This window comes from Glycine max, chromosome 5 (genome assembly GCF_000004515.6).
Source record: "Glycine max cultivar Williams 82 chromosome 5, Glycine_max_v4.0, whole genome shotgun sequence".
NCBI classification, from domain to species: Eukaryota; Viridiplantae; Streptophyta; class Magnoliopsida; order Fabales; family Fabaceae; genus Glycine; species Glycine max.
The window spans coordinates 9,664,086-9,691,593 of record NC_038241.2 but is presented as its reverse complement, the minus strand read 5'-3'; the positions used below and the strand labels follow the sequence as shown (position 1 = coordinate 9,691,593).

The window sequence follows — 27,508 nt, the reverse complement described above, 5'->3', positions numbered from 1 at the left end:
CGTCGGACATGTGTTTGGCAACCATTTTGTTCAGGTCCATTGAAAATTCGTTTACTCAAATAATTTCAATTATTGAATGAGTTGGTTTATTCGTCTAAGTTATTATTGTAATTTCACTTACAACATGTTTATCTGAAAGATCGTTGTCCCTTACCGTCTATGGTGTTGTTGTGGTCAAGCAATTCGTATCCAGAGGCAAAACAATGGCCAACTGCATTTGTAAGTAGAATGCAACACTACTTAAGCCTAATGACAATTAATACAACGCACGTAGACCTAAGCGGACACTGAACTTGTAATATTTATGTATCTATATTTATGATTGGATTTATGTTCATGTAATTAATGAATTGTTGCGTGAACAAATTGACTAGCTTGTCCATTTAAAAGCAATTACGTGACAGGACAATTACTAGCGTTAGTCGACATTGATTGACGTGACACGACAATTACTGACGTGTCAAACTGTTATATTTTTGTTCAACGGAATGCTAGTTATATGTTTCTAATAGGCCCAAAACCAAGTTTTTTATTTTATTTTTTGTGCCTCGGTTTGAGGTGCGATTCGATTGAACGGGGCGCTGCTTTTATTTTTTTGGGTTCCTTGACGTGCAAACATGACAAATAGCAGCCATCGACAGTCTCAAGCGGCTCCCAGATAATTTTAAAAAAAGCCCGAACAGGGGTACTTAGGCATGTTTCTAATAGGCCCAAAACCAAGTTTTTTTTTTATTTTTGGTGTCTCGGTTTGAGGTGCGATTCGATGGAACGGGGCGCTGCTTTTATGTTTTTTTGGGTTCCTTGACGTGCAAACATGAGAAATAGCGGCGCTCGACAGTCTCAAGCAGCTCCCACATAATTCTAAAAAAAGCCCGAACAGGGGTACTTAGACATGTTTCTAACAGGCCCAAAACCAAGTTTTTTTTATTTTTGATGCCTCGGTTTGAGGTGCGATTCGATGGAACGGGGCGCTGCTTTTATTTTTTTTGGGTTCCTTGACGTGCAAACATGACAAATAGCGGCCCTAGACAATCTCAAGCGGCTCCCACATAATTTTAAAAAAAGCCCAAACAGGGGTACTTAGGCATGTTTCTAACAGGCCCAAAACCAACTTTTAAATTTTATTGTACATATATATATGGTTAAATTATATAATTTCAGAATGGTTATAAATTGTAACATTTAAATTACATATTTAATTTTAATAACAAAGCAAATTTGACCAAAATTGGGATAAATTAATTTTACCTCACTTTCAAAATGGTTTTACATCAATTTTTCTTCTAAAAAAAACCAGATGTACTGAAAACAAAAAATAGAGATGTTTTGATTATTTTTTTAAAGTTTGTTAGTCACCATAACATTGTATTAGTTTAAAATATAAATCAATTTTATCACTGACTAATTTTTTTATAAAGGCACATATTTATTACTACTAAAAAAGTAATTTATACTGATACAACTTAATTTTATTTATTAAATACTATTTTAATTCTAAAATACTATCTTTTCCTAAAATAAATACTATAAATAATAAGTTTATTTTACATATTTTTTTTTCTTTAATAAAATTGTGATGTCATAATTTTTTTTCTTTCCATATTTGAATCAATGGAATAACATTATTTTTAACATGACAATTTTTTTCTTTTCCTAAAACAAATAATATATATATATATATATATATATATATATATATATATATATATATTGAAATTAAATTACAAAGTAGGAGAAAATCTCCTTGTTAAATTATTTTATCTTCTTTAATTTATATATTCAAATACCATTATAAATGTGACTCATGTGTGTGGTTTATATTTAAATTTGAAACCATATATTTATAGAGAGACAAACATAAATTATAAATGATGTAAGTAAATGTGTTTTATCACATACATAAACAAATACTAAAATAAATAATTTAAATACAATAAAAATATAAATCCTAATCTATGCGGCATCTCTGTCGCGGTCTAAGACTTCTGTCATACCCTAATTTCGTCCGGGGACCTTTGCTCGATGACATGCGACCATTCTTTGGTCCTCGTGAGGTGCTTGGCACCCATCATTAGGCAATTTGTGAAATTCCAGGACATGCCGAAAAACCAAAAAAATATTGATGCACAATCCGTAAGTTTCCGTGACACACCGGAAATCAAATGGAAGCATCGTTGCATAATTAAGTGAGGTTCCGTAACATTCCGTAAGTCAAAAAGGGGATGATTATGTAATCCGCAAGGTTCCGTAACATTACGGAAAGAAAACAAGTATCGTTACGAAATTCGTAAGTTTCCGTAACTTTACGAAAAAAGAATCACCAAAAAACAGCAGAGGGGGGGGGTGTACTTAGTAAAAATGGGGGTGCAAATAGCACCCAGGCCCATTTGGGCCCTCCAGAAGATTCCTCCAGAAGGCGGTTGCTTCTGGAGGAAGCAACCCTGCTCGCCTGGGCGAGCTGAGCTCGCCTGGGCGAGCTGGGCGGCAACCACCTCCCCTATTTTGCTATAAATAGGGGAGGAAGTGAAGAAGAAAGGGGTCCAGCCCCTTAGGCACTTCTCTCTCTTTCGAATTTGCTTGGAAAAATTGTTTCCGTGAAGAAAATCTAAGCCGAGGCGCTTCCGAAACGTTTCCGTAACGTTTTCCGTGAGGAATTTCGCGAAGATTTCAACCGTTCTTCGACGTTCTTCATTCGTTCTTCATCGTTCTTCGATCTTCAACGGGTAAGTACCTCGAACCAAGCTTTTCAATTCATTCTATGCGCCCGTAGTGGTCCACATTGTGTTTCGTGCATTTTTATTCTCGTTTTGTTTACTTTTTATACCCCCTGTTGACGTGCTTAAGCCATTTTACTTAAGTCGTTGCTCGCTTAACTTAAAAATAAAATAAATTTCCACCGATCATTTGAATTGTAACATCCGTTAATTTCGGTTAAAATGAATTCCGACCGTTCGGTGGTGCCGTAACCACGTTGGAAATCAAAAAGAGGTAAAAAATAATATAATAATCAAAAAAAGACATCTTTTAGTAAAATAAAGCGGAAAATCAAGTGGACATTTTCTCTTTGGGATTTCTCATTCTTAATCGAATTGATTAATAACTAAAGTGAAACTAAAGGCTAAAATCAATTCGCCTAGTCAAGCTCGTCCATAAAAAATAGGCTTTTAAAGTTTGTCATTTCATTTCCTCACTAAGTAAAATGGATCATTTTTAAGGTCCAACGCCTTAAAATGATCACCTCTTAAAGTAAAAAAGAATCACTTGATAAAAAAGAACTACGTAGGTCTGATTTCCTCATCCCAAATTGAGGAATACGTAGGAGCAAAGGGAAACACCCTTGTCGACCACAAAAAGAGAAAATATAAAAAGGGTATAAAGGATATAGAGACATAAAAAAGGAACATAAAAAATCAAAGTCATGTTTGCACATTCGATTAAAGGCTGTCGTCCCTTGGGGCGGACGTGTGGGGTGCTAATACCTTCCCCATGCGTAAATACAACTCCCGAACCTTTCAAGTTCGTAGATCGCGTCTTTTCCGGTTTTTCCGACGTTTTCCTCAAATAAACGTTGGTGGCGACTCCGCGCGTATTCCTTTCGTGGAACACGCATCCAGCGAGTCACGCGTCGCCCTCCCGCCGAAGGGTAGGTTGCGACAGTTGGCGACTCCGCTGGGGACTGTTTTTTAGAGAGTTAGGCCATTTAAATCTTGTGCAATGTTTTATCATGACTTACCCCTTTGTTGGTTTCCTTTCATTATGTTCTTGTGTATATAAAACTCTTTGTTGCTTTTAGTGCGTTTTAAATGTATGCGTGAAGTAAATATTTATTCATTTGATGCACACAAACACCAACACTATTTGCACACACTGTGAGTGAAAAAGGGCCCTATACCCGGGTTCATAGGAGCATAAGGAGTGGAGGTGAATCTGTGATCATGCTAGGTCTCCGACTTGCTTGATTACAGTGAACCCTCATCTAGAGCTTTTCTCTTTGAAAACCTATTGTTGCTAGTAGTCCCTACTGCTACAATGTGTTCTTCAAAGGGGATGATACCTCTAGAAACCATCAAGAGAGATATAACTACCTTGGGGATTATTGCTAAAAGCCTAGTTAGTTCTCTCCCTTATAGGTCCTTTAAATAGGGGCACGAAGCAAACACGCTGCGTGCCATTTTTCACACTGCCATGCATGAGTATCATATACCCTTTTGCTTATGTTCGGTAAATATTGTCATACTGTGTACATTCCCGCATTGTGTCTTTTGCATAGGCATTGCATACGGGTTCTGTCTTGATCCCTACTGTAAACAAACCAACGGAGGGTCCGTGTCACCTTCTTAAAAACGTGCGTTGGGGGCATTTTGCTACCCCTAGACGTCGTATCTAAGAAGGGAACAAATTCCCCGGACCCCCGCATTCCTAGATTGCATCTGTGTCATATGCATTCCATCATGCATTCATCCATTCCACCCATGAGATATCGGAGTTTTGATTTGCACCAGCTTTTATCTCACTTTAGTAAGCATGGGAACAAATCAAACCGGCAAGAGGTTCTACCAAGTCAAGGTCAAAAGCCCAGATACCACCAGCATCAAGGAATTAGGGCGGTTGATGGAACCCCTCCAAATGCAAGCCTTCCGCAAGACTTACGGAAAGATCTTAGAGTTGACCATAGCAGAGGTGTCCATAGAAGCCATTGCATCACTTACCCAATACTACGACCAGCCCTTGAGATGCTTCACATTCGGGGACTTCCAATTAATACCAACCATTGAAGAATTTGAGGAAATTCTAGGATGTCCTCTCGGGGGAAGGAAACCATATCTTTCCTCCGGGTGTCTCCCCTCTTTAAGCAGAATTGCAACTGTGGTCAAGGATTCAGCCAGAGGTTTGGACCGCATAAAACAGACTCGGAACGGCATAGCGGGCCTACCACAGAAGTACTTAGAAGACAAAGCAAGGGGTATGGCCAATCAAGGAGAATGGGTCCCGTTTATGGATGTGTTAGCTTTGCTAATTTTTGGGGTCGTCCTCTTTCCAAACGTGGATGGTTTGGTAGGCCTAGCAGCAATCGACGCTTTCCTTGCCTACCACCATAGCAAGGAAAGTCCGGTGGTAGCTGTCTTGGCAGATCTATTTGACACATTTGACCGAAGGTGCGAGAAGAGTAGCGCACGGATCATCTGTTGCTTACCCGCCCTCTGTGTTTGGTTGGTTTCACACTTGTTCCAACAAGACACAAGACATCCATGTCCGCTCCTGAGCCATCGCTCGTGTACTGAAAAGAGGAGAATGGATTGGGACCAGCTCTTGGCCGGGATAGGAAGTAGAACAATCAGTTGGTTCCCCCGATGGAAGGAAGGAAAAGAAGGAGTCCTTTTCTCATGTGAAAGATACCCAAACATTCCGCTGGTAGGAACGAGGGGTTGTATTAATTACAATCCCACGCTCGCTATAAGACAACTAGGGTACCCCATGAGGGGAGCACCGACGGAAGAAAGCATGTCTCCTTTCCTTGTGAGGGATCTCGGCGCACAAAATTCCAAGACTATACAAAGAATCCATAAGGCATGGGAAACCCCGTTAAGGAAAGATCAAGAGCTTAGAGGCATTCGTAATGGCATCATTGGTGGGTACCACGAATGGCTGAAGGTTCGCATACGAGGTTTAGATTGGCTCGCCAAGTTAAAAGTCGTCAGCGAAGAGAATTTTGAAGCACCGGAAGAGGACGAAGAAGTCCAAGCTCTCAAAAGCGAGTTAGGAAAGGCAAAACTCGCCAAGGAGAAGTTCAAGTTGGCTGCTACACACGTTCGGAAGGAGTGCGCCGGGTTACAGGAAGAGAACGCAATTGCCGCAAGAGCCCTTGAACAAGAGACCAAGAGGGCTCGCAAGGAAGAGTATGGCCGGAACAAATTTCGCGGAGCTCTATGGGGTAGCAATAATGAACTCAAGTTGCGAAGGGAAGAAAGGGACCAGTCGCGAGCACATAGCATGGTTCTGAAAGAGGAGTTGATTGCTTGTTCAAGGTCCAAAAGAAGCTTGTCTCAGCGTCTATGCGAGACGGAGACCAACATGTTAGCTATCATCGCCAAGTACGAAGAAGAGTTAGGTCTAGCCACGGCCCACGAGCATAGAATCGCGGATGAGTATGCTCAAGTATATGTGGAAAAAGAGGCTAGAGGAAGGGTGATCGACTCTTTACACCAAGAGGCAACCATGTGGATGGATCGGTTTGCTCTTACCTTGAACGGGAGTCAAGAACTTCCCCGATTGTTAGCCAAGGCCAAGGCGATGGCAGACACCTACTCCGCCCCCGAAGAGATTCATGGGCTTCTAGGCTATTGTCAGCATATGATAGACTTAATGGCCCACATAATTAGAAATCGTTAGGAAACTTGTATGGTCCCTCCGACCTTGACTAGACATGACTTCCTTTTTGAAATAAAATGAGTTGGTCCCATGTTTCTACTCCAAAAAGCTTGTGCAAATCAAATCACTCCTACATCTCATCTCTAGCATGCATTTTCTTTCTTTACCCACTCCTCACGTTTGGTTTTTTGGGGAAAACACCATAACTAAACGTGCCGCAAGGGATCCCTATCGCACCAGATCCAAATCTAGAACGATGGGTGATCAAGAGGAGACACAGGAACAGATGAAAGCCGACATGTCGGCTCTGAAAGAACAAATGGCCTCCATGATGGAGGCCATGTTAGGTATGAAGCAGCTCATGGAGAAGAACGCGGCCACTGCCGCCGCTGTCAGTTCGGCTGCCGAGGCAGACCCGACTCTCTTGGCAACTACGCACCATCCTCCCTCAAACATAGTAGGACGGGGAAGGGACGCACTGGGGCACGATGGCAGCCCTCACCTGGGGTACAACCGAGCGGCTTACCCTTATGGATTGCCGCCCAACTATTCACCACCCATCTTGCAAGAAGATGCGGGCCACATTGCTTCTCCCGTCCATGAAAAGGAACCTCCTCAGCAGCCCGACGAAGTCCATAAAGACCCTCAAGATTATGCTCGGAGGGATGTCGAGTTTTATCCCCCGATCCCCGAAGGGCCGGCACCAGGCACGTTGCCTCAACCCAACCTCGCAGCATCGCCAATAGTTTTGTCTATGGAAGGGCCGCCCCGGCAACTGAAGAAAGGAGGAAGCTCGATCTCCTTGAGGAAAGATTGAGGGCTGTGGAAGGATTTGGGGACTATCCGTTTGCAGACATGACGGATCTTTGCTTAGTACCCGATGTTGTTATTCCCCCGAAGTTCAAAGTGCTGGACTTCGACAAGTATAAAGGGACGACTTGTCCCAAAAACCATCTCAAAATGTACTGCCGTAAGATGGGCGCCCATTCTAAAGATGAAAAGCTGTTAATACACTTCTTTCAGGATAGCTTGGCCGGAGCTGCGGTAGTGTGGTACACTAATTTGGAAGCTTCCCGTATCCGTACTTGGAAGGATCTGATTACCGCCTTCCTAAGGCAGTATCAGTACAATTCTGATATGGCTCCTGACCGTACTCAACTGCAGAATATGTTCAAGAAAGAGGGTGAAACCTTTAAAGAATATGCGCAGCGATGGAGGGATTTGGCGGCACAAGTAGCTCCTCCCATGGTTGAGAGAGAGATGATCACCATGATGGTAGACACTTTGCCAGTGTTCTACTATGAGAAGCTAGTGGGTTACATGCCGTCCAGCTTTGCGGATCTGGTGTTTGCCGGGGAAAGAATCGAGGTTGGATTGAAGAGAGGAAAGTTTGATTACGTTTCCTCCACAAACGTGAACGCCAAAAGAATCGGGGCAACAGGGGCAAAAAGGAAGGAAGGAGATGCCCATGCCGTCTCTTCAACACCCGCGTGGGTCAAACCCCAGCAAACACCTCATGGTACCCATCAGTACGCGCAACATCACCCAAGCTTCTCGGCTCATGCTGGGAACGCCTCTAGTTCAACACCCGTGCAGCCTAAGGCACCCACCCAGAGGGAAGCTCCCCAAGTTCCAACTCCGAACACGGCTCGACCGGCCGGTAACTCCAACACGACAAGGAACTTCCCTCCAAGGCCATTGCCGGAATTCACCCCGCTCCCGATGACGTACGAAGATCTTCTACCATCCCTCATCGCCAATCATTTGGCCGTGGTAACTCCCGGAAGGGTCCTCGAACCCCCTTTCCCGAAGTGGTATGACCCTAATGCAACTTGCAAGTACCATGGGGGTGCCCCGGGGCATTCCGTCGAAAAATGCTTGGCCCTTAAATACAAGGTCCAACATCTAATGGATGCCGGATGGCTGACTTTCCAAGAGGATCGGCCCAATGTGAGGACCAACCCGCTCGCCAATCATGGAGGGGGAGCAGTTAATGCAGTTGAATCCGATAGGCCCCACAGGTCCAAACCTTTAAGAGATGTGGCAACCCCTAGGAGGTTTATCTTTGAGGCCCTACAAAAGGGAGGTGTAATTCCCCATAGTGGGTGTAAGGAGGATTCCTGTCTGCTACATTCCGGCAAGATGCATGACATGGAGACGTGTTTGGAAGTAGAGGAATTGTTACAGCGGATGATAGACCAAGGTCGACTAGAAGTCGGCATTAAAGGAAAAGAAGAGCAGCATATATGCATGCAATCTACGGAGGGGAGCGGTGTTGCGAAGCCCAAACCCTTGGTGATATACTTCACTAAAAGTGCAGCCTCGCAAAAGCCCGGGCACCCCTTAATGGCCAAACCTGTTCCTTTCCCGTACCAAAATAGTCACGCGGTCCCGTGGAGATATACACCTCCGGGGAAGAAGGAAGAAGAAGTCACTGACGTCAGCTCGCTGTCAGCTAAAGTAACAAATATCACGGGGCTGAGCGGTGTGACCCGTAGTGGTCGTGTGTTCGCACCTCCGGACCTACCAGTCCAACCCGCCGACGTCAAGGGAAAAGGAAAAGTGGTGGAGGAACAAGATGGCGAAGCACCCCACGCTTCGAATAAAGATATGCCAGCAAAGGGGCCCCCAGAGAAAAGGGATGGTAGAAAGGAGGTGTCGCTAGAGGAAGCCAGTGAGTTCCTGCGGATAATTCAGCAGAGCGAATTCAAGGTTATCGAACAGCTCAACAAAACCCCGGCTAGGGTCTCGCTGCTAGAGTTACTTATGAGCTCCGAGCCTCATCGGGCTCTGCTAGTAAAAGTGCTGAACGAGGCTCACGTGGCCCAAGATATTTCGGTAGAAGGTTTCGGAGGGCTGGTCAACAATATCACTGCCAACAACTATCTTGCCTTCGCCGAAGAAGAAATCCCCGCCGAGGGGAGAGGGCATAATAAGGCTTTACACGTATCAGTCAAGTGTATGGACCATATCGTGGCCAAGGTACTCATCGATAATGGTTCCAGTTTAAACGTGATGCCTAAGAGCACTTTGGACAAGTTACCATTCAGTGCTTCCCATTTAAAACCAAGTTCAATGGTGGTTCGGGCCTTCGACGGCACTCGCCGAGAGGTTAGGGGAGAGATCGATCTCCCAGTACAAATAGGCCCTCACACCTGTCAAGTCACCTTCCAAATAATGGATATTAACCCCCCCTACAGCTGCCTGTTGGGGCGCCCTTGGATCCACTCAGTGGGAGTTGTGCCTTCTACACTCCACCAAAAGCTGAAATTCGTAGTGGAAGGGCACTTGGTCATCGTGTCAGGCGAGGAAGATATCTTGGTAAGCTGCCCATCCTCCATGCCTTATGTGGAAGCCGCAGAAGAATCGTTAGAAACCGCTTTCCAGTCTTTTGAGGTGGTCAGCATTTCCTCCGTGGACTCCCTCTTTGGGCAACCTTGTCTGTCCGATGCGGCGGTAATGATGGCCCGAGTTATGTTGGGGAACGGTTATGAACCCGGGATGGGTTTAGGCAAAAACAACGGCGGCATAACTAGCCTGATAAATACCCAAGGAAATCGTGGGAAGTATGGTTTAGGCTATAAGCCCACTCAGGCGGACATGAAAAGAAGCATCGCAGGAAGGAAGAACAGTGGTCAAAGTTCACGTTGGAGACAAGAAGGTGAAGGAAGCCCGCCCTGCCACATAAGTAGAAGCTTTATAAGCGCGGGTTTGGGAGACAAAGGTCAAGCGTTCGTGATATGCGAAGATGATATTCCGAGTACTTTGGATTTGGTACGACCATGCCCTCCTGATTTCCAGCTGGGAAATTGGCGAGTGGAGGAACGCCCCGGCATTTACGCAACAAGCATAATGTAAACCTTTACGATTTTAAAAGCTCTATAGTTGGGCCTAGGCTTTAGAGTTTTCATTTTGTTAAGGCTTTGTGTCTTTTGTTTTTGAATTTATAATACAAGGATCTTTCTTCATCTGTTCCTGGTCTCTACCCATTCTCATTCATTTGCATGTTTACTTCTTTTTCTGAAACGGCAGATTCGATGACGAGTCCCCCGAAGGTACTAATACCTGGGACCCGTCTATCAACTTCGAGCAAGAAATGAACCAAACGGAAGATGAAGGAGATGAGGATGTGGGACTTCGTTCGGAACTAGAAAGAATGGTCGCCCATGAGGACCAAGAAATGGGGCCTCATCAAGAAGAAACAGAGCTAGTAGACTTAGGAATTGGCAGTGGAAAGAGGGAAGTAAAGATAGGTACAGGCATTACCGCACCTATCCGTGAAGAATTAATAATCCTGCTAAAAGACTACCAAGACATCTTTGCTTGGTCATACCAAGATATGCCCGGTTTGAGTTCTGACATTGTGCAGCACCGATTACCTCTAAATCCCGGGTGCTCCCCGGTAAAACAGAAATTGAGGAGGATGAAGCCCGAAACATCCTTGAAGATAAAAGAAGAAGTGAAGAAGCAATTTGACGCTGGATTTCTGGCCGTCGCTCGGTATCCAGAATGGGTTGCCAACATCGTACCAGTTCCTAAAAAAGATGGGAAAGTACGAATGTGTGTAGATTATCGGGACCTGAATCGGGCCAGTCCCAAGGACAATTTTCCTTTACCACACATCGATATCCTCGTAGATAACACGGCCAATTTCGCTTTATTTTCCTTCATGGACGGTTTCTCTGGTTACAATCAGATAAAGATGGCGCCCGAGGATATGGAAAAGACTACTTTCGTCACCCTGTGGGGAATGTTCTGTTACAAGGTGATGTCCTTTGGACTCAAGAATGCCGGGGCAACTTATCAACGGGCCATGGTAGCTTTGTTCCATGATATGATGCATCAAGAGATCGAGGTCTACGTGGACGACATAATTGCTAAATCTAAATCTGAGGAAGAACACCTTGTCAACCTGCGGAAGTTGTTCGAAAGGCTTAAGAAATATCAATTAAGGTTGAACCCCGCTAAATGTACCTTTGGGGTCAAATCAGGGAAATTGCTTGGTTTCGTTGTAAGCCAGAAAGGGATAGAGGTAGACCCCGAAAAAGTGAAGGCTATCCTTGAGATGCCAGAACCCCGTACAGAGAGGCAAGTCCGAGGTTTCCTGGGGCGCTTGAATTATATTGCCAGATTCATATCGCAGCTCACAGCCGTTTGTGAGCCGTTGTTTAAACTCTTGCGCAAAAACCAAACTGATCGGTGGAATGAGGATTGCCAAGAGGCTTTTGGAAGGATCAAAAAGTGCTTAATGAGTCCTCCCGTGCTTATGCCACCAGTACCGGGAAGGCCTCTCATTTTGTACATGACAATTTTGGACGAATCAATGGGGTGTATGCTGGGGCAACATGACGAATCCGGGAAGAAAGAGCGCGCTGTTTACTACCTAAGTAAGAAGTTCACGACCTGTGAGATGAATTACTCCTTGCTCGAAAGAACGTGTTGTGCTTTAGTATGGGCATCCCATCGCTTAAGGCAGTACATGCTGAGCCATACTACCTGGTTGATATCCAAAATGGACCCGGTCAAGTACATCTTTGAAAAGCCAGCTCTCACAGGACGAATCGCCCGGTGGCAAGTCTTGCTATCTGAGTTTGACATAGTCTACGTCACCCAAAAGGCGATAAAAGGAAGCGCTTTGGCGGATTATTTGGCTCAACAGCCTCTTAACGACTACCAGCCCATGCATCCGGAATTCCCGGATGAGGACATCATGGCCTTGTTCGAGGAAAAATTGGACGAAGATCGGGACAAATGGACTGTATGGTTTGACGGAGCGTCAAACATTCTAGGTCATGGCGTTGGGGCAGTGTTGATCTCTCCGGACAATCAATGTGTACCTTTCACAGCCAGGCTAGGATTCGACTGCACCAACAACATGGCCGAATATGAAGCATGTGCCCTAGCCGTCCAGGCAGCAATTGACTCCGATGTCAAACTACTCAAGGTGTACGGCGATTCAGCGTTGGTAATCCATCAGCTGAGAGGAGAATGGGAAACTAGAGATCCCAAGCTGATACCCTACAAAGCCTACATCAAGGAGTTGGCTGAGACTTTCGATGAGATCTCCTTCCATCATGTTCCCCGCGAGGAAAATCAAATGGCGGATGCACTTGCTACGTTGGCATCTATGTTCCAGCTAACACCGCACGGGGACCTACCCTACATTGAATTTCAGTGTCGTGGCAAACCCGCACATTGTTGCCAAGTGGAAGAGGAACGGGACGGAAAGCCCTGGTATTACGACATCAAGCGATATGTCGAAAGCAAAGAATACCCGCCAGAGATTGCCGACAACGATAAAAGGACATTGAGGAGGTTGGCAGCCAGCTTCTTCATGAGCGGAGGCACACTGTATAAGAGAAATCACGACATGACACTCCTGCGATGTGTGGATGCCAAGGAGGCAAATCACATGATCGAGGAAGTCCATGAGGGCTCGTTTGGAACACACGCCAACGGGCATGCTATGGCCAGGAAGATCTTAAGAGCAGGTTATTACTGGCTTACCATGGAAAGTGATTGTTGTGTCCATGTGAGGAAGTGCCACAAATGTCAAACATTCACGGATAATGTCAATGCCCCACCGCATCCTCTGAATGTCATGTCCGCCCCTTGGCCTTTCTCCATGTGGGGAATAGATGTCATCGGGGCCATTGAGCCCAAGGCCTCGAATGGTCATCGCTTCATCCTCGTAGCAATAGATTATTTCACCAAGTGGGTCGAGGCGGCTTCATATACCAATGTCACGAGGAATGTGGTGGTCAGGTTCATTAAGAAGGAGATCATCTGCCGATATGGTTTGCCAAGGAAGATTATCACGGACAACGGCACCAACCTGAATAACAAGATGATGGGGGAAATGTGCGAGGAGTTTAAAATCCAGCATCACAATTCCACACCCTACCGGCCAAAGATGAATGGAGCCGTGGAAGCAGCCAATAAGAATATCAAAAAGATTATCCAAAAGATGACCGTGTCATACAAGGATTGGCACGAGATGCTCCCATTCGCGTTACACGGTTACCGGACTTCAGTACGAACGTCAACTGGGGCAACGCCGTTCTCATTGGTATATGGGATGGAGGCGGTGTTACCATTTGAGGTAGAAGTCCCGTCATTAAGGATCTTGGCAGAATCCGGATTAAAGGAATCAGAGTGGGCTCAAACACGCTACGATCAGCTCAACCTCATTGAGGGTAAGCGCTTAACGGCCATGAGTCATGGGCGCTTATACCAGCGAAGAATGAAGAGTGCATTCGACAAGAAAGTACGCTTATGCAAGTTCCATGAGGGAGACCTTGTACTAAAGAAAATGTCCCATGCTGTCAAGGACCATCGAGGGAAATGGGCCCCGAACTACGAAGGGCCTTTTGTTGTGAAGAGGGCTTTTTCTGGAGGAGCCCTGGTGCTTACCAACATGGATGGCGAAGAGCTACCTTCACCCGTGAACTCTGATGTCGTCAAACAATATTATGCTTAGAAGCTGGGGCAATTAAGGATGTCGCTGCATGTTCTCTATCTTTATGCGTTTTCTAGATTTCCCCCCAGGATTTTCCGGTCTGTTGTATCTCTTGTTACGATCTTTCAAAGAAATAAACATGGATTTGAGGCTTTTAGTCCTCACGTTAGTTTCACACCTTGCGTTAATTTGTGATCGCCTGAGCCCTTCCGCTCAGTTCATGGGATCCCCCAAGCGCTTAATTAGAATTGAACCTGAACCAACTTTCCCTAAATTTTCTGCGTTTGAAAACATCCATGCATACGCATACGCATACGCATGTATATTGTTGTGGTAAAACAGGGGCAGGATCACCTTGGGCTACCTTCTGGAGGGGAGACAAAACATGAACGGCAGAAACCAATCAAGGTAAGGTAATGATGCGGTCAAGATTGGCCATACCTGGTTGTTTATTACTTGCAGGTACTTAAGGATGAACGCAAGCGGGGATGGGGTCACGACCGACCGATCGTTGCCCTTGCTCTGTGCGAAACAAGCAGGGAATGTCGCTGCAAGGCAGCCCCGTATCCTTTGTATTTTGCAGCTTTCTTTTACTATTTGCTTGTTTTAAAAAGGAAAAGAGTAATAATAAAATAAGTAATCAACGCCTAATTCTAACCTAAGTAAGTTCAAGTTAGGCAAAATGATAATCCATGAGAAGGGAGGGGACATGGTTAATGTTCCCCTCAAAAAAAAAAAAAAAAAAAAAAAAAAAATGCAGGTTAGCTCGCCTGGGCGAGCCACCCCTGCACCAAATTATAAAAATGACGAAAGGGGGGGCGTTTTTACATTCAAAAAACTCTTTTCCCCCCTTTCAAAAGCCATACCCACGGGATTGACGAATTTGCAGCCCTAGGGTCATCCTTTTTCGCATTTTTTGATTCCGTTTTGCGCTTTTGTTCATCACCAACAAGTAAGTATTCCATCCCTAAGCTTTCTAGCTTTTCATTGGTGTATTTTGATCTCCTTTTGGTGCTCTAAATTGTGGGGGTGTGCTCAAATATATGGGGCAATTTTGATTTGTTTTCTTGCTTGATTAGGTTGAATTAGGGGTTGGTATGAGATGGCCCTAGGCCTATAATGCATTTTGAAACAATAGGACATGCCACATTGTCCCCGTTCTCTTGCTATTGATGCCTAAACGCGCGCCCACCAAGTGTTCGGTGAAATGCCTCAATGGCATTAGCGTGTGACTTTTGTAAGGAGACAACCCATGGGGTATTTTGGTTTGTGCATATTTTCTAATATGTATTCATTCCCGAAAAAGGCTAGAGTAATTGCCCCACATATATCCTAGTCCTAGAAACTGAAATTTTATGCAAAAAGAGCACAAAAGGAGGTGCATATTGGGTAAAGTTACCCTTTTTTGGCCAGCAATCAGCTATGGGCCACGCTACAATATTTTCCCTATGCCTAGATGGTTAGGAATTTTGCCCATCATAAATGTGTAGGTTTAGAACAGGTAGCGAAATACCTTTGGCAATTTATACTTTGGGTATGATGGCAAAATACTTGGATGTATGTACATATAATTTTTGGTAGTCAAAATGTCTCACAAAAAAATACACATAAATATGTTGCATGTTATGTAAAGAAGATACATTACCAAAAAAATGTATACCTTTTAATTTGAATACAATTTTAGTTAGCAAAGGAAAATATACTGGAATTTGCATGCGGCTTTAGGTAGCAAAAACTTGAAAAGAGCATGAAATGTAGCACCTTATTGTGTAGATAGTCAAGATTCATCATAAAGTTTGTGTATGTATAGGTATTAGAAATACCAAGAGGTGTACATGTGCAATTTTTGGTACCCCAAAATGCTTTGGGTATGCATGTATGTGAATTTAGCCAAGGAGATGTGTGGGATGTAAGTAACAAATACACCCTGGAAGTACGTGTAAATAATCTAGGTAACGGAGCTGCCTTGATTGTATATGGGTGCATTTTTTCGGTTAATAGAATGTCTTGTGCAAGAGAACATTTGTAAGGAAGTATGCGCATAAGCTTACTCTAAATTTACATTGATGTTTGTATTTATGGGAGGAGGTTATATGCCATTTTTGCTTTAAAGAGTAACGTCCCACTGGTAAAACTAACTTTCCAAATGTTTGCCTTCGCAGGAATGGCCCCGAGGAAGCTTGCCTCAAAGAGGTCCAGGAAGGACAAGGTGGCCGAAGGAACTAGTTCCACCCCGGAGTACGACAGTCACCGCTTTAGGAGTGTTGTACACCAGCAGCGCTTCGAAGCCATTAAGGGATGGTCGTTTCTCCGGGAGCGACGCGTCCAGCTCAAGGACGACGAGTATACTGATTTCCAGGAAGAAATAGGGCGCCGGCGGTGGGCACCACTGGTTACTCCCATGGCCAAGTTTGATCCAGAAATAGTCCTTGAATTTTATGCCAATGCTTGGCCAACAGAGGAGGGCGTGCGTGACATGAGATCCTGGGTTAGGGGTCAGTGGATCCCGTTCGATGCCGACGCTATCAGCCAGCTCCTGGGATATCCGATGGTATTGGAAGAGGGCCAGGAATGCGAGTATGGCCAGAGGAGGAACCGGTGTGATGGGTTCGATGAGGAGGCCATCGCCCAGCTGCTATGTATACCGGGGCAAGATTTTGCCCGGACTGCTGCAGGAAGGCGAGTGCGAATCATGCGCACCAACATGACCACCCTGACCCAGATATGGATGACGTTGCTCCTCAGCAACATCCTGCCCACCGATCATAATTCCGACCTCCCCATGCCGAAGTGCCAGCTGGTGTACGCCATCCTGACACGGATGAGCATCCATGTGGCTCAGTTGATCGCTGATGCCATCTATATTTTTGCAGGTATGACGCCCACTAGGCACCCTTTGGACCCAGATAAGTCCAACAGGGCTCTGGGATTCCCCGCACTGATCACAGGACTCTGCCAGTCGTTCGGGGTCCCCGTTGCACCTACCAAGGTGATTCGGCCGCCCATCACCCGGGCTTTTATTGAGAAGTACTGTACCCAGAGACAGGCTCAGGGTGATGCTCCACAGGCCGCAGGCGCGCCACCACCGCCTCATCAGGCTGGCCAGGCTGGGGCATTTGACATGGAGCAGTATTTACGGCATTTGGTTCGCCAACAGGCGGCCAACCACCGAGCACATGTACAGACCCATGATTGTCTGTACCAGATGAGCCTCAGCATGCAGAGCCAGGGCTTCGCTTCTTTTTCATGCCCTACTCCAGACCAGTTCAGGGCAGAGGTTGCATGGCCCGGAGATTGGCCTGAGGCCCAAGCAGGAGAGGCGCCCCCAGAAGCTCCCGGCGATGGAGAAGAGGCCCACGAGGACGAGGAGATGGCCGATTTGCTTGACTTCTTGGGAGGGAGTGGAGATACGTGACTGGGAGATCCCCAGATTCATGTTTTCTTTCATATTTCTTTTATCATTTTTATTCTATGTTATTGTGTTGACTTGAGAGACTAATGTTTGTTTTTGTTGTTTCGATTGTCATTTGTACAGCGCATACATTTTTGTTTAGATTGTTGCGTTAGTGTTTATATATCACTACTATCAATGATGTTTGAAATTCCAGAACCGTGTAGAGTTCTTCGTTTAGGAACATCGTCCAAAAGTATATATGTGAAATAAACAAAAAAAAAATCATGATAAAAATGAAATAGAAAAAGAAAGAAAATGAGATAGAAAAGAGAAGAAAGTGAAAAGAAAAAGAGAGCAAATAAGAAAAAAAAGGGGCAAGTAAGGAAAAAGGTAGAAAAAAGAAAAAAAATAAGTTGTTAAGCTGAAAAACCAACATGCTTTTGAAAAGAGACGATTTTCAGCTTTTCTTTGAAAAAAATTCATTGATCATAACCAGTTTTTGGAAAATGTGTATACACCTGAAGGGTGAATGCTGTGAAGATTTTCCCAGACGCCCGAAATGGACTCGGATGAATGCACAAATTGATAAAAGAACATATTTTGGAAACATTGGGTTGATTTAAACTAGAGGAAATGAATCCTGAACCCTAGCATCACATGACCATAAAGATTTGACACTTGAGTGTCCGCGTAGGTGCATGCATGACCAGTTTTGCATAAAGTTTCTAAATCATCATTTTTGCATTTGTGTCATGGAAATAATGTGGGGCATCCCTTTTTATCCTTGAACCAAACCAAACCCCGACATGTATCATGTCTAGCCATTCTACAAACCTTGAGCCAAAATCCTGACTCACCATGAACCTTGACCTAGGGTGAGAATGTCAATCCTTACCCTCGGGAGCAAAAAAGAAAAGAAGGAAAATTCCCCCAATCAAAGAGTGGGAGAAAGCAAAAAAAAGAAAAGAAGGAAAATTTCCAATCAAAGAGAAAGTCAAAAAGAAAAGAAAGAAAATTCCCAACCAAAGAATAGGAGAAAGTAAAAAAGGAAGGAAAGAAAGTTCTTGATCAAAGAACTAGAAGAAATGTGCAGAAAGGTCTTTTGACCAGACAATATCTGAACAATACAGAATTGTCACCAAATGAACGAAAAAAGAAGGAAAGAGAACCACAACCTAAAATAGTCTTCTCCCTTTGATTACCAACCAGAATCCCGTGCGCTAGCGACCCTTTTTCTCGCCCCGCACTAAACAAAAACAGAAAAAGAAAAAAGCCAGAAAAATCAAAAGCCAAAAACACACAAAAGCCGAAAAACTCCCCAAAAGAACCCATTCCCAAGGGAAGTCCTATTTGATCCATGATCACGCATGTAATTTTTGATTTGATAGGAAATAATTTGCAAAGTCAAGTCAGGACATATCTATGGTCCGGAATTAGGATGAAACACTTACCTGTGCGAGATTGATACACTTTGAGTGGATTTCTTCTATTTTTGTCGGACCCAGTGTTTCCTCTAAATGGTCATTTAGAAACGAAATGCTAACATCCAAAATCTCATTTATGGTTATGGGGGATCCCATCAGCAGACTCTCCTTCCCTGGTAGACGCATTGTTTGTCACTCAAAAAAAGCATATGCTGCTTTAAACAGTTGGAATATTTGTCTCTTTGCTAAAGCATGTTTGCATTTTAGTGGAGAAAACACCGAGACTTTTTCAAGTCTCACAAGTTATCCAGAACTACGTAGGTCTGAATTCCTCATTGGAGGATACGTAGGAGCAAGAGCCTCCCTTTTGTCGACCATACCGCCTTTTGTTGCCATGACTCAAGAGCTGGTAGCCCGCGGAGACACCTTACGGTTATCCGCACCTCGTCATTCAGTGACCCCAAGTGTGATTGACGAGCAGAGACCAAGTTTGGTCATTCTGCACCCATGATACGCGGAGATACCTTATGGTTATTCGCACCCTTTTGTCATCCAGAGGCGGCGGGCCCGATGACAAGCAGAGACCAAGTTTGGTCATTCTGCACCCATGATACGCGGAGATACCTTATGGTTATTCGCACCCTTTTGTCATCCAGAGGCGGCGGGCCCGATGACAAGCAGAGACCAAGTTTGGTCATTCTGCACCCATGATACGCGGAGATACCTTATGGTTATTCGCACCCTTTTGTCATCCAGAGGCGGCGGGCCCGATGACAAGCAGAGACCAAGTTTGGTCATTCTGCACCCATGATACGCGGAGATACCTTATGGTTATTCGCACCCTTTTGTCATCCAGAGGCGGCGGGCCCGATGACAAGCAGAGACCAAGTTTGGTCATTCTGCACCCATGATACGCGGAGATACCTTATGGTTATTCGCACCCTTTTGTCATCCAGAGGCGGCGGGCCCGATGACAAGCAGAGGCCAAGTTTGGTCATTCTGCACCCATGATACGCGGAGATACCTTATGGTTATTCGCACCCTTTTGTCATCCAGAGGCGGCGGGCCCGATGACAAGCAGAGGCCAAGTTTGGTCATTCTGCACCCATGATACGCGGAGATACCTTATGGTTATTCGCACCCTTTTGTCATCCAGAGGCGGCGGGCCCGATGACAAGCAGAGGCCAAGTTTGGTCATTCTGCACCCATGATACGCGGAGATACCTTACGGTTATTCGCACCCTTTTGTCATCCAGAGGCGGCGGGCCCGATGACAAGCAGAGGCCAAGTTTGGTCATTCTGCACCCATGATACGCGGAGATACCTTATGGTTATTCGCACCCTTTTGTCATCCAGAGGCGGCGGGCCCGATGACAAGCAGAGGCCAAGTTTGGTCATTCTGCACCCATGATACGCGGAGATACCTTATGGTTATTCGCACCCTTTTGTCATCCAGAGGCGGCGGGCCCGATGACAAGCAGAGGCCAAGTTTGGTCATTCTGCACCCATGATACGCGGAGATACCTTATGGTTATTCGCACCCTTTTGTCATCCAGAGGCGGCGGGCCCGATGACAAGCAGAGACCAAGTTTGGTCATTCTGCACCCATGATACGCGGAGATACCTTACGGTTATTCGCACCCTTTTGTCATCCAGAGGCGGCGGGCCCGATGACAAGCAGAGACCAAGTTTGGTCATTCTGCACCCTTGTATCATCCAGAGGCGGCGGGCCCGATGATACGCGGAAATACCCGAGTGGTTATCCGTATAAACATTCTTTTGCTATCTGTAAGACAGAACGCTTGATAGCATGCAGAGACTGACATAGTCTTCTGCACCTTTTGTTCCTCCGGGGACAACAAGTCATTTACATGCGGAAATTTCATGGTCGCCCGCGACTCTCGTCAACCGAGAGGAGCCAAACTAGTGTCATACACTAATTTTCGGGGACCTTTGCTTGATGACATGCGACCATTCTTTGGTCCTTGTGAGATGCTTGGCATCCATCATTAGGCGATTTGTGAAATTCTAGGAACGACAAGTCATGGTCACCCGCGACTCTCGTCAACCGAGAGGAGCCAAATTAGTGTCATACGTTGATTTTCGGGGACCTTCGCTTGATGACATGCGACCATTCTTTGGTCCTTGTGAGGTGCTTGGCACCCATCATTAGGCAATTTGTGAAATTTTGGGAACAACAAGTCATTTGCATGTGGAGATTTTATGGTCACCCGCGACTCTCGCCAAATCGAGAGGAACGAAATTAGTGTCTTATCTTTACTTTCCTTTTATCTCCAATAAAAGACAAGTAAAGAGGGGCAACTGTCATACCCTAATTTCGTCCGGGGACCTTTGCTCGATGACATGCGACCATTCTTTGGTCCTCGTGAGGTGCTTGGCACCCATCATTAGGCAATTTGTGAAATTCCAGGACATGCCAAAAAACCAAAAAAATATTGATGCACAATCCGTAAGTTTCCGTGACACACCGGAAATCAAATGGAAGCATCGTTGCATAATTAAGTGAGGTTCCGTAACATTCCGTAAGTCAAAAAGGGGATGATTATGTAATCCGCAAGGTTCCGTAACATTACGGAAAGAAAACAAGTATCGTTACGAAATTCGTAAGTTTCCGTAACTTTACGAAAAAAGAATCACCAAAAAACAGCAGAGGGGGGGGTGTACTTAGTAAAAATAGGGGTGCAAATAGCACCCAGGCCCATTTGGGCCCTCCAGAAGATTCCTCCAGAAGGCGGTTGCTTCTGGAGGAAGCAACCCTGCTCGCCTGGGCGAGCTGAGCTCGCCTGGGCGAGCTGGGCGGCAACCACCTCCCCTATTTTGCTATAAATAGGGGAGGAAGTGAAGAAGAAAGGGGTCCAGCCCCTTAGGCACTTCTCTCTCTTTCGAATTTGCTTGGAAAAATTGTTTCCGTGAAGAAAATCTAAGCCGAGGCGCTTCCGAAACGTTTCCGTAACGTTTTCCGTGAGGAATTTCGCAAAGATTTCAACCGTTCTTCGACGTTCTTCATTCGTTCTTCATCGTTCTTCGATCTTCAACGGGTAAGTACCTCGAACCAAGCTTTTCAATTCATTCTATGCGCCCGTAGTGGTCCACATTGTGTTTCGTGCATTTTTATTCTCGTTTTGTTTACTTTTTATACCCCCTGTTGACGTGCTTAAGCCATTTTACTTAAGTCGTTGCTCGCTTAACTTAAAAATAAAATAAATTTCCACCGATCATTTGAATTGTAACATCCGTTAATTTCGGTTAAAATGAATTCCGACCGTTCGGTCGTGCCGTAACCACGTTGGAAATCAAAAAGAGGTAAAAAATAATATAATAATCAAAAAAAGACATCTTTTAGTAAAATAAAGCGGAAAATCAAGTGGACATTTTCTCTTTGGGATTTCTCATTCTTAATCGAATTGATTAATAACTAAAGTGAAACTAAAGGCTAAAATCAATTCGCCTAGTCAAGCTCGTCCATAAAAAATAGGCTTTTAAAGTTTGTCATTTCATTTCCTCACTAAGTAAAATGGATCATTTTTAAGGTCCAACGCCTTAAAATGATCACCTCTTAAAGTAAAAAAGAATCACTTGATAAAAAAGAACTACGTAGGTCTGATTTCCTCATCCCAAATTGAGGAATACGTAGGAGCAAAGGGAAACACCCTTGTCGACCACAAAAAGAGAAAATATAAAAAGGGTATAAAGGATATAGAGACATAAAAAAGGAACATAAAAAATCAAAGTCATGTTTGCACATTCGATTAAAGGCTGTCGTCCCTTGGGGTGGACGTGTGGGGTGCTAATACCTTCCCCATGCGTAAATACAACTCCCGAACCTTTCAAGTTCGTAGATCGCGTCTTTTCCGGTTTTTCCGACGTTTTCCTCAAATAAACGTTGGTGGCGACTCCGCGCGTATTCCTTTCGTGGAACACGCATCCAGCGAGTCACGCGTCGCCCTCCCGCCGAAGGGTAGGTTGCGACAACTTCCATCTGCGGCGTCACCTCTAGCTCTCCTCAGACAACGAGTCATGATGTCATATAAGTCAGTGCCTTCAGTGACCATCCTGAGGTTGATGACCCGCTCCAAATCCTCAGCAATCGCTCCTAAATCCTCAGCCATCACCTGACATCCTTCGCAGTCAACCTGTCACAGTCAAAATAACAAAGTCAGTATCACATTTTTAAAAAATTTAAATTATGAAAAACACAACTTATGCTTACCACTGAATGCGTAGGGAGATCGGACGCGACTGAAACCTCAGGGATGGGTGGCTCAACGAACTCCTCATCATGAGGGGGAGGCGGATGTCTTGGCTCAGCAGTCTCCTCGGTCCAGGTGACGAACGGGTGCGAAATCCGAAAACCCACTCTATGTAGTCTGGCGCCACCTACCCAGGAACTACACAGAGCTCCCCTGAAGGCATCAAATGGTCTGAAAAATGTAGCCACCGGTCATCTATATCATCACCCGTCAAAGAATCACAAACCGGCGATGGAGGGACCGTCAGAAGGTAGCCAAACTATCGAAGAACCCGCTCAGGTCGAACGTACACCACAATCTGACCCCATCTGAGCTAGCCGGTGTACGACAATATCAAGTCAAAGCCCCTGACTCCTCGATGCTCAGCATAGGGCATCCAGCACATGTCAGTCACAGTCAGGGCATCCAGACGTCTCCGATACGGGGCTCCCTGGATCCCCGTCATATGAGCCTTACCCGTAAGCCACCTGTAGGCCCGTGGGCTCTCCTCATCATAAGCATCATGAATGACACATGTATGCACTGTAGGAAAGTGCTCGTATATCCAGCACTACAAACACATAGTCAACATCAATAAAAAAAAAGGGATTCAATGCTACTTCAATTTAAATTATCAGTAATAATAGTACCTGGAGAAGTTTAATATAACCGCCCAGCTACCGTGTAGAGGCATGCGACGCGTCGTTCAGATGCTCATACATGTGGACTAATGCAGTCGCTTCCCAGGCGAATCCCCCTACCTGGGCCAGGTCCCTGAAAGCCTCTAGGTGCACGACATGTACATGGGTTGAACTCTTGGCGAAAAGAGTACAACCCACCAAGTGGAGCAGATACGTGCGGACTGTTGCAACCCATCGTCTGGCCCTGCACTGGCTCTCATACAAGTCCCGAAGCCACCCCAACCGGACATGAGGCCCACCAGCCTGTCGGGTCTCAAATGTAGCCTCCTCATGACTGACCTCAAGAAGCTCTATCAGTAGACCAATCGTGTCTGAAGTAACTAGCGGCTCAAACTTATGCAGCGCGCCAGTGATGGGAACGTGTAGGAGTGACGCCACGTCATCCAGCGTGATCATCAACTCGCCTACTGGCAAGTGGAACGTGCTAGTCTCGCGATGCCACCTCTCGACGAAGACGGATATGAGTCCAGGATCAGTAGTGATAACAGAACACCTGATCAGTGGACTCAATCCGGTGGCAGCAATCATGCCTTCGATCTCAGGCGCTGGTCTCCCAATTTTATCTACTTTTCTATCGTGGGAGACCAACTTCAGATCGGGTCGTTCCTAAATTGAATAACAATTTATAATAACGTGTATATAAAAAACAATCAAACTACAAATAATTTTTATGTAATTACTCAACATTAAAAACTACTTACCTGTCCACTCCAAATGCTGTGTGCAACATGCTCAGCAAAACCTGTCAAAAAGGATGGGTCGCGTGGCCCACCGGGGAATCCCTCATCTGCAGCAGGTGACCCCAAGCTTCCATCAATAGCCACTCCCTCTGTGTGAACAGCATCGGCGGCGCCTGTCATCTCTGGGGTAGCATCAGACACATGAGGAACACCCTCATGCAACTGAGGCACATCCTTAGGTTTCTCTGTATTGTCCTTATGCACACGAACCCGTTGCCTACATGCTGAAGCAATAGGCCTGCAACGTCGAGGAACATCAGCCTGATGCGGATCCTCACTAATGCCTCTACCTCTACCAACTCCTAACGCATGACCTAAACCTCGTATTCTAACCATGATCTGAAATCATGAAGAACAAATAATTGGTAACAAAGCTTTGTCATTACAAATTTGTTCAAACACTTGTTTTGTATGTTTCTTACTAATTTGGTCAAATTAAGTTTTCAATGTTTCTTGGACATGATGTTCTCATGATATGTGTGACATTGTCACTTATGATATGTGTGACATTATGCTTCATTATGAGGGACATGTAGAATCAAGGCATGCCATTCTCTTCCAAACGAAGCTGGTTTGTGTGTCTTGATTCTTTTTGTTTTTTGGTTTAGTATTTTGAAAATAGGACAAAGAATTTAGGAGACACAATTCTCCTAAAAACTAAAATTGAATAATCAAATAGTTTGCTTCCAAGGGAATAATCAAATCAAACATTATAAGATTTACTTCCGAGGGAAAAATAATAGGCACAATTTTTGGTTTCTGTTTGGATCATGCTTAAATTCTTTTTACAGCTCCAACAAGATTAACACTTACCCTTCTCTCATTAGTAATGATCCAAATTGCTACCTACCTCGTATTCCATAATCCATACAAAGCTAATTCACTCCACATTTTTGCCATCCTTACATGTCTAGAATTATATTATACAATACATTAAGCATAGCTTGCTTGACTAAAATGTTTTCTGATAAATCCAATCCAAAATCTTGTGACAAAATTATCAAGGGATCAAGAGATGGTTGCTTCTCAAATATGTTGAGATCTGAGTTGTTGGCCAAAACATATCTAGGCTTTGATGTTGCAGCTCTACACTCAATCTCCTTATTATCTCCCTCGCATAGGCCACTATTTGATGCATAATTTAAAGAATCAGGAGATGGTTGCTTCTCAAATATGTCTCATGATGAAACTTATCTAGAACACAGCTTGGTGAAACAAAAATATTTCACTAATTCAATCTTTAATGAGATCTCATTTATGTAGAGCAAGTGCAAAGAACAAATGTGGGGTAAGTTTACCTATGGTTGGAAGCTTGAGAAGGGGATCAACACACGATTCATGTGCCGCTCGCATATATTGACATAAAGAAGATCAATTTGTGCTTATTAACTGCTTCAATGTAGAAAGCAAACTAATACTTTCCAACAAATGTAAAGCACTATCAAATGTTGTCTTACTTTTTGCTTATTCTTATTTTTTGGTACGTAGAATCCAACCTAAAAGCTAGCCCTCAACTACTTCCTGATTAATATCACTAAGTTTTGTTTATTATTCTTCTACCTTTCAGTTTCCTCCATTTTTCTCTCTCTCTTCAATTCTATTAGCCTGAAATGAATTCTATTAGCCTGTAACATTGTGTGATGATGAGATGCGATGCTGTATTTGTGATTCACAAGTTCCTATTTATCTCATATGGTATCAGCTTTGAATTCCCATGCTTATAACATTGCTTAGATTGTGTAGGTATCAGAGTAGACAAATTTGTTTTCAATATCAAAAGAATTCCCATTGTACTTGACAGGTTGCAGGCTATTAGATTAGATTAGACAAATTTCTTTTCAATATCAAAATAAATTTAGAAACAGAGTAACATAGGAACTTTGTTTTCTTGTCTCATATTTTTTCTTAATTACAAGTCTATCATTAGTCTAATAGTTGCATTCTGGTTCTATTGGTATCTATTACAATATTTAAATACAACTTCAATCCCATTTGAGTTTAGTGCATATTAGTATCCTAGCTTACCTTGTTTTTTTTCTTAACCCTCTCATTCATCAGGGGAAAAGAATCCTAACTAATCCACATAATTTATGCAGTGTACACAGTCATTTAGACATCCTAACCAAATGACAGTAAATAACAATTCAATTTAGACATCCTAACCAAATGAAAGCAAAATACAATAAACCTGTAGTACGGTGATGCATCAAAATTAGGGAGTTTGTGTAAGTTAAATACCATATACATTTTGTAATAGCAAATAAATAAATAAAACTAATTACTAATATCAATAAATTGGTGGTTCAGACAAAATTTTCAAGAAAAAAAACCAAAAAACAGCAAAACATGGTCCACAGAAGAAGTTTCGCATGTTCTTCCGCGAGAAGGATAGGTAGCCTGCGGAAGAAGGTTCCGCAGGTTCTTCCGCAACCAAAAAATGTTGCCTGCGGAAGAAGGTTCCGCAGGTTCTTCCACGACCATAAAATGTAGCCTGCGGAACCTTCTTCCGCTGGATCCAGCGGAAGAACCTTCTTCGCCTTCTTCCGCCGGAACCCGCGGAAGAACCTTTTCACCTTTCTTCCGCAGGAGCCCGTGGAAGAACTCCTTCTTCCGCTACAATATCCAACTTCCACTTCCACACGCCCGGAAGAAGGTTCTTCTCGCGGAAGAATCTTCGTCTTCAACCTCAGGCACCACACATCACTACACATCACTAATGTCGTCTATCCTACGGCCATTTACGCGATTCAAACAGACACGAGGTTAGAACACTAACCTGGATGGCGGAAGAAACGAACAAAGCTAGCCAATGGAGGATGCCAATAGCCAATGGAGGATGCCAATAGCTGTGGAGGAGAAGAAGGGAACCAAATTTGAAATCGAGAAGCAAATGAAGGGTGCAAAGGAAGAACGGAAGAAGACGAAGGAAGAAGACGAACCTTTTTGGAAGGAGAAGAACGAAAGCGCGAAAGAAGAATGAAAGCTTGCTGGGAGGGAGATTGCTGGGTGCACGGGAGAAGAACGAAAGCGCGGAAGAAGAAAAGGTTTTTTTAAAAAAAATATATTAACTTTTATTTTTTAAATGAAGGGTATTTTTGAAAGTTCATTGAATTGCTGGGTGCACCTAGCAACGCCCAAAAAGGTTCATTCGTCAAAAGTGGATTGGGCCCA

General features: G+C 44.3%; 1 protein-coding gene across 1 annotated transcript; it reads right to left on the bottom strand.

Moving 5' to 3' along the window:
• Positions 1-128: 128 nt before the first annotated feature.
• Positions 129-27,048, bottom strand: LOC102669003 (uncharacterized). Its single transcript, XM_006580673.1, has 7 exons — positions 26,866-27,048; positions 24,299-24,676; positions 23,658-24,203; positions 23,244-23,467; positions 22,878-23,088; positions 22,641-22,800; positions 129-211 (listed from the first exon to the last, which is right to left on the bottom strand). Exons 1-7 carry the CDS (start codon positions 27,046-27,048, stop codon positions 129-131), a joined length of 1,785 nt encoding a protein of 594 aa, XP_006580736.1.
• Positions 27,049-27,508: the final 460 nt, after the last annotated feature.

What these genes read in the sequence shown, in the direction of transcription:
- LOC102669003 (XM_006580673.1), bottom strand. Translation starts at nt 27,048, where the DNA reads ATGTGTAGTGATGTGTGGTGCCTGAGGTTGAAGACGAAGATTCTTCCG. An exon ending in ATCTCCCTACGCATTCAGTG is followed by an intron (nt 22,801 to 22,877) that starts GTAAGCATAAGT and finishes TGACTGTGACAG; the next exon opens with GTTGACTGCGAAGGATGTCA. An exon ending in AGGTGACGCCGCAGATGGAA is followed by an intron (nt 212 to 22,640) that starts GTTGTCGCAACC and finishes TTACAAATGCAG; the next exon opens with TTGGCCATTGTTTTGCCTCT.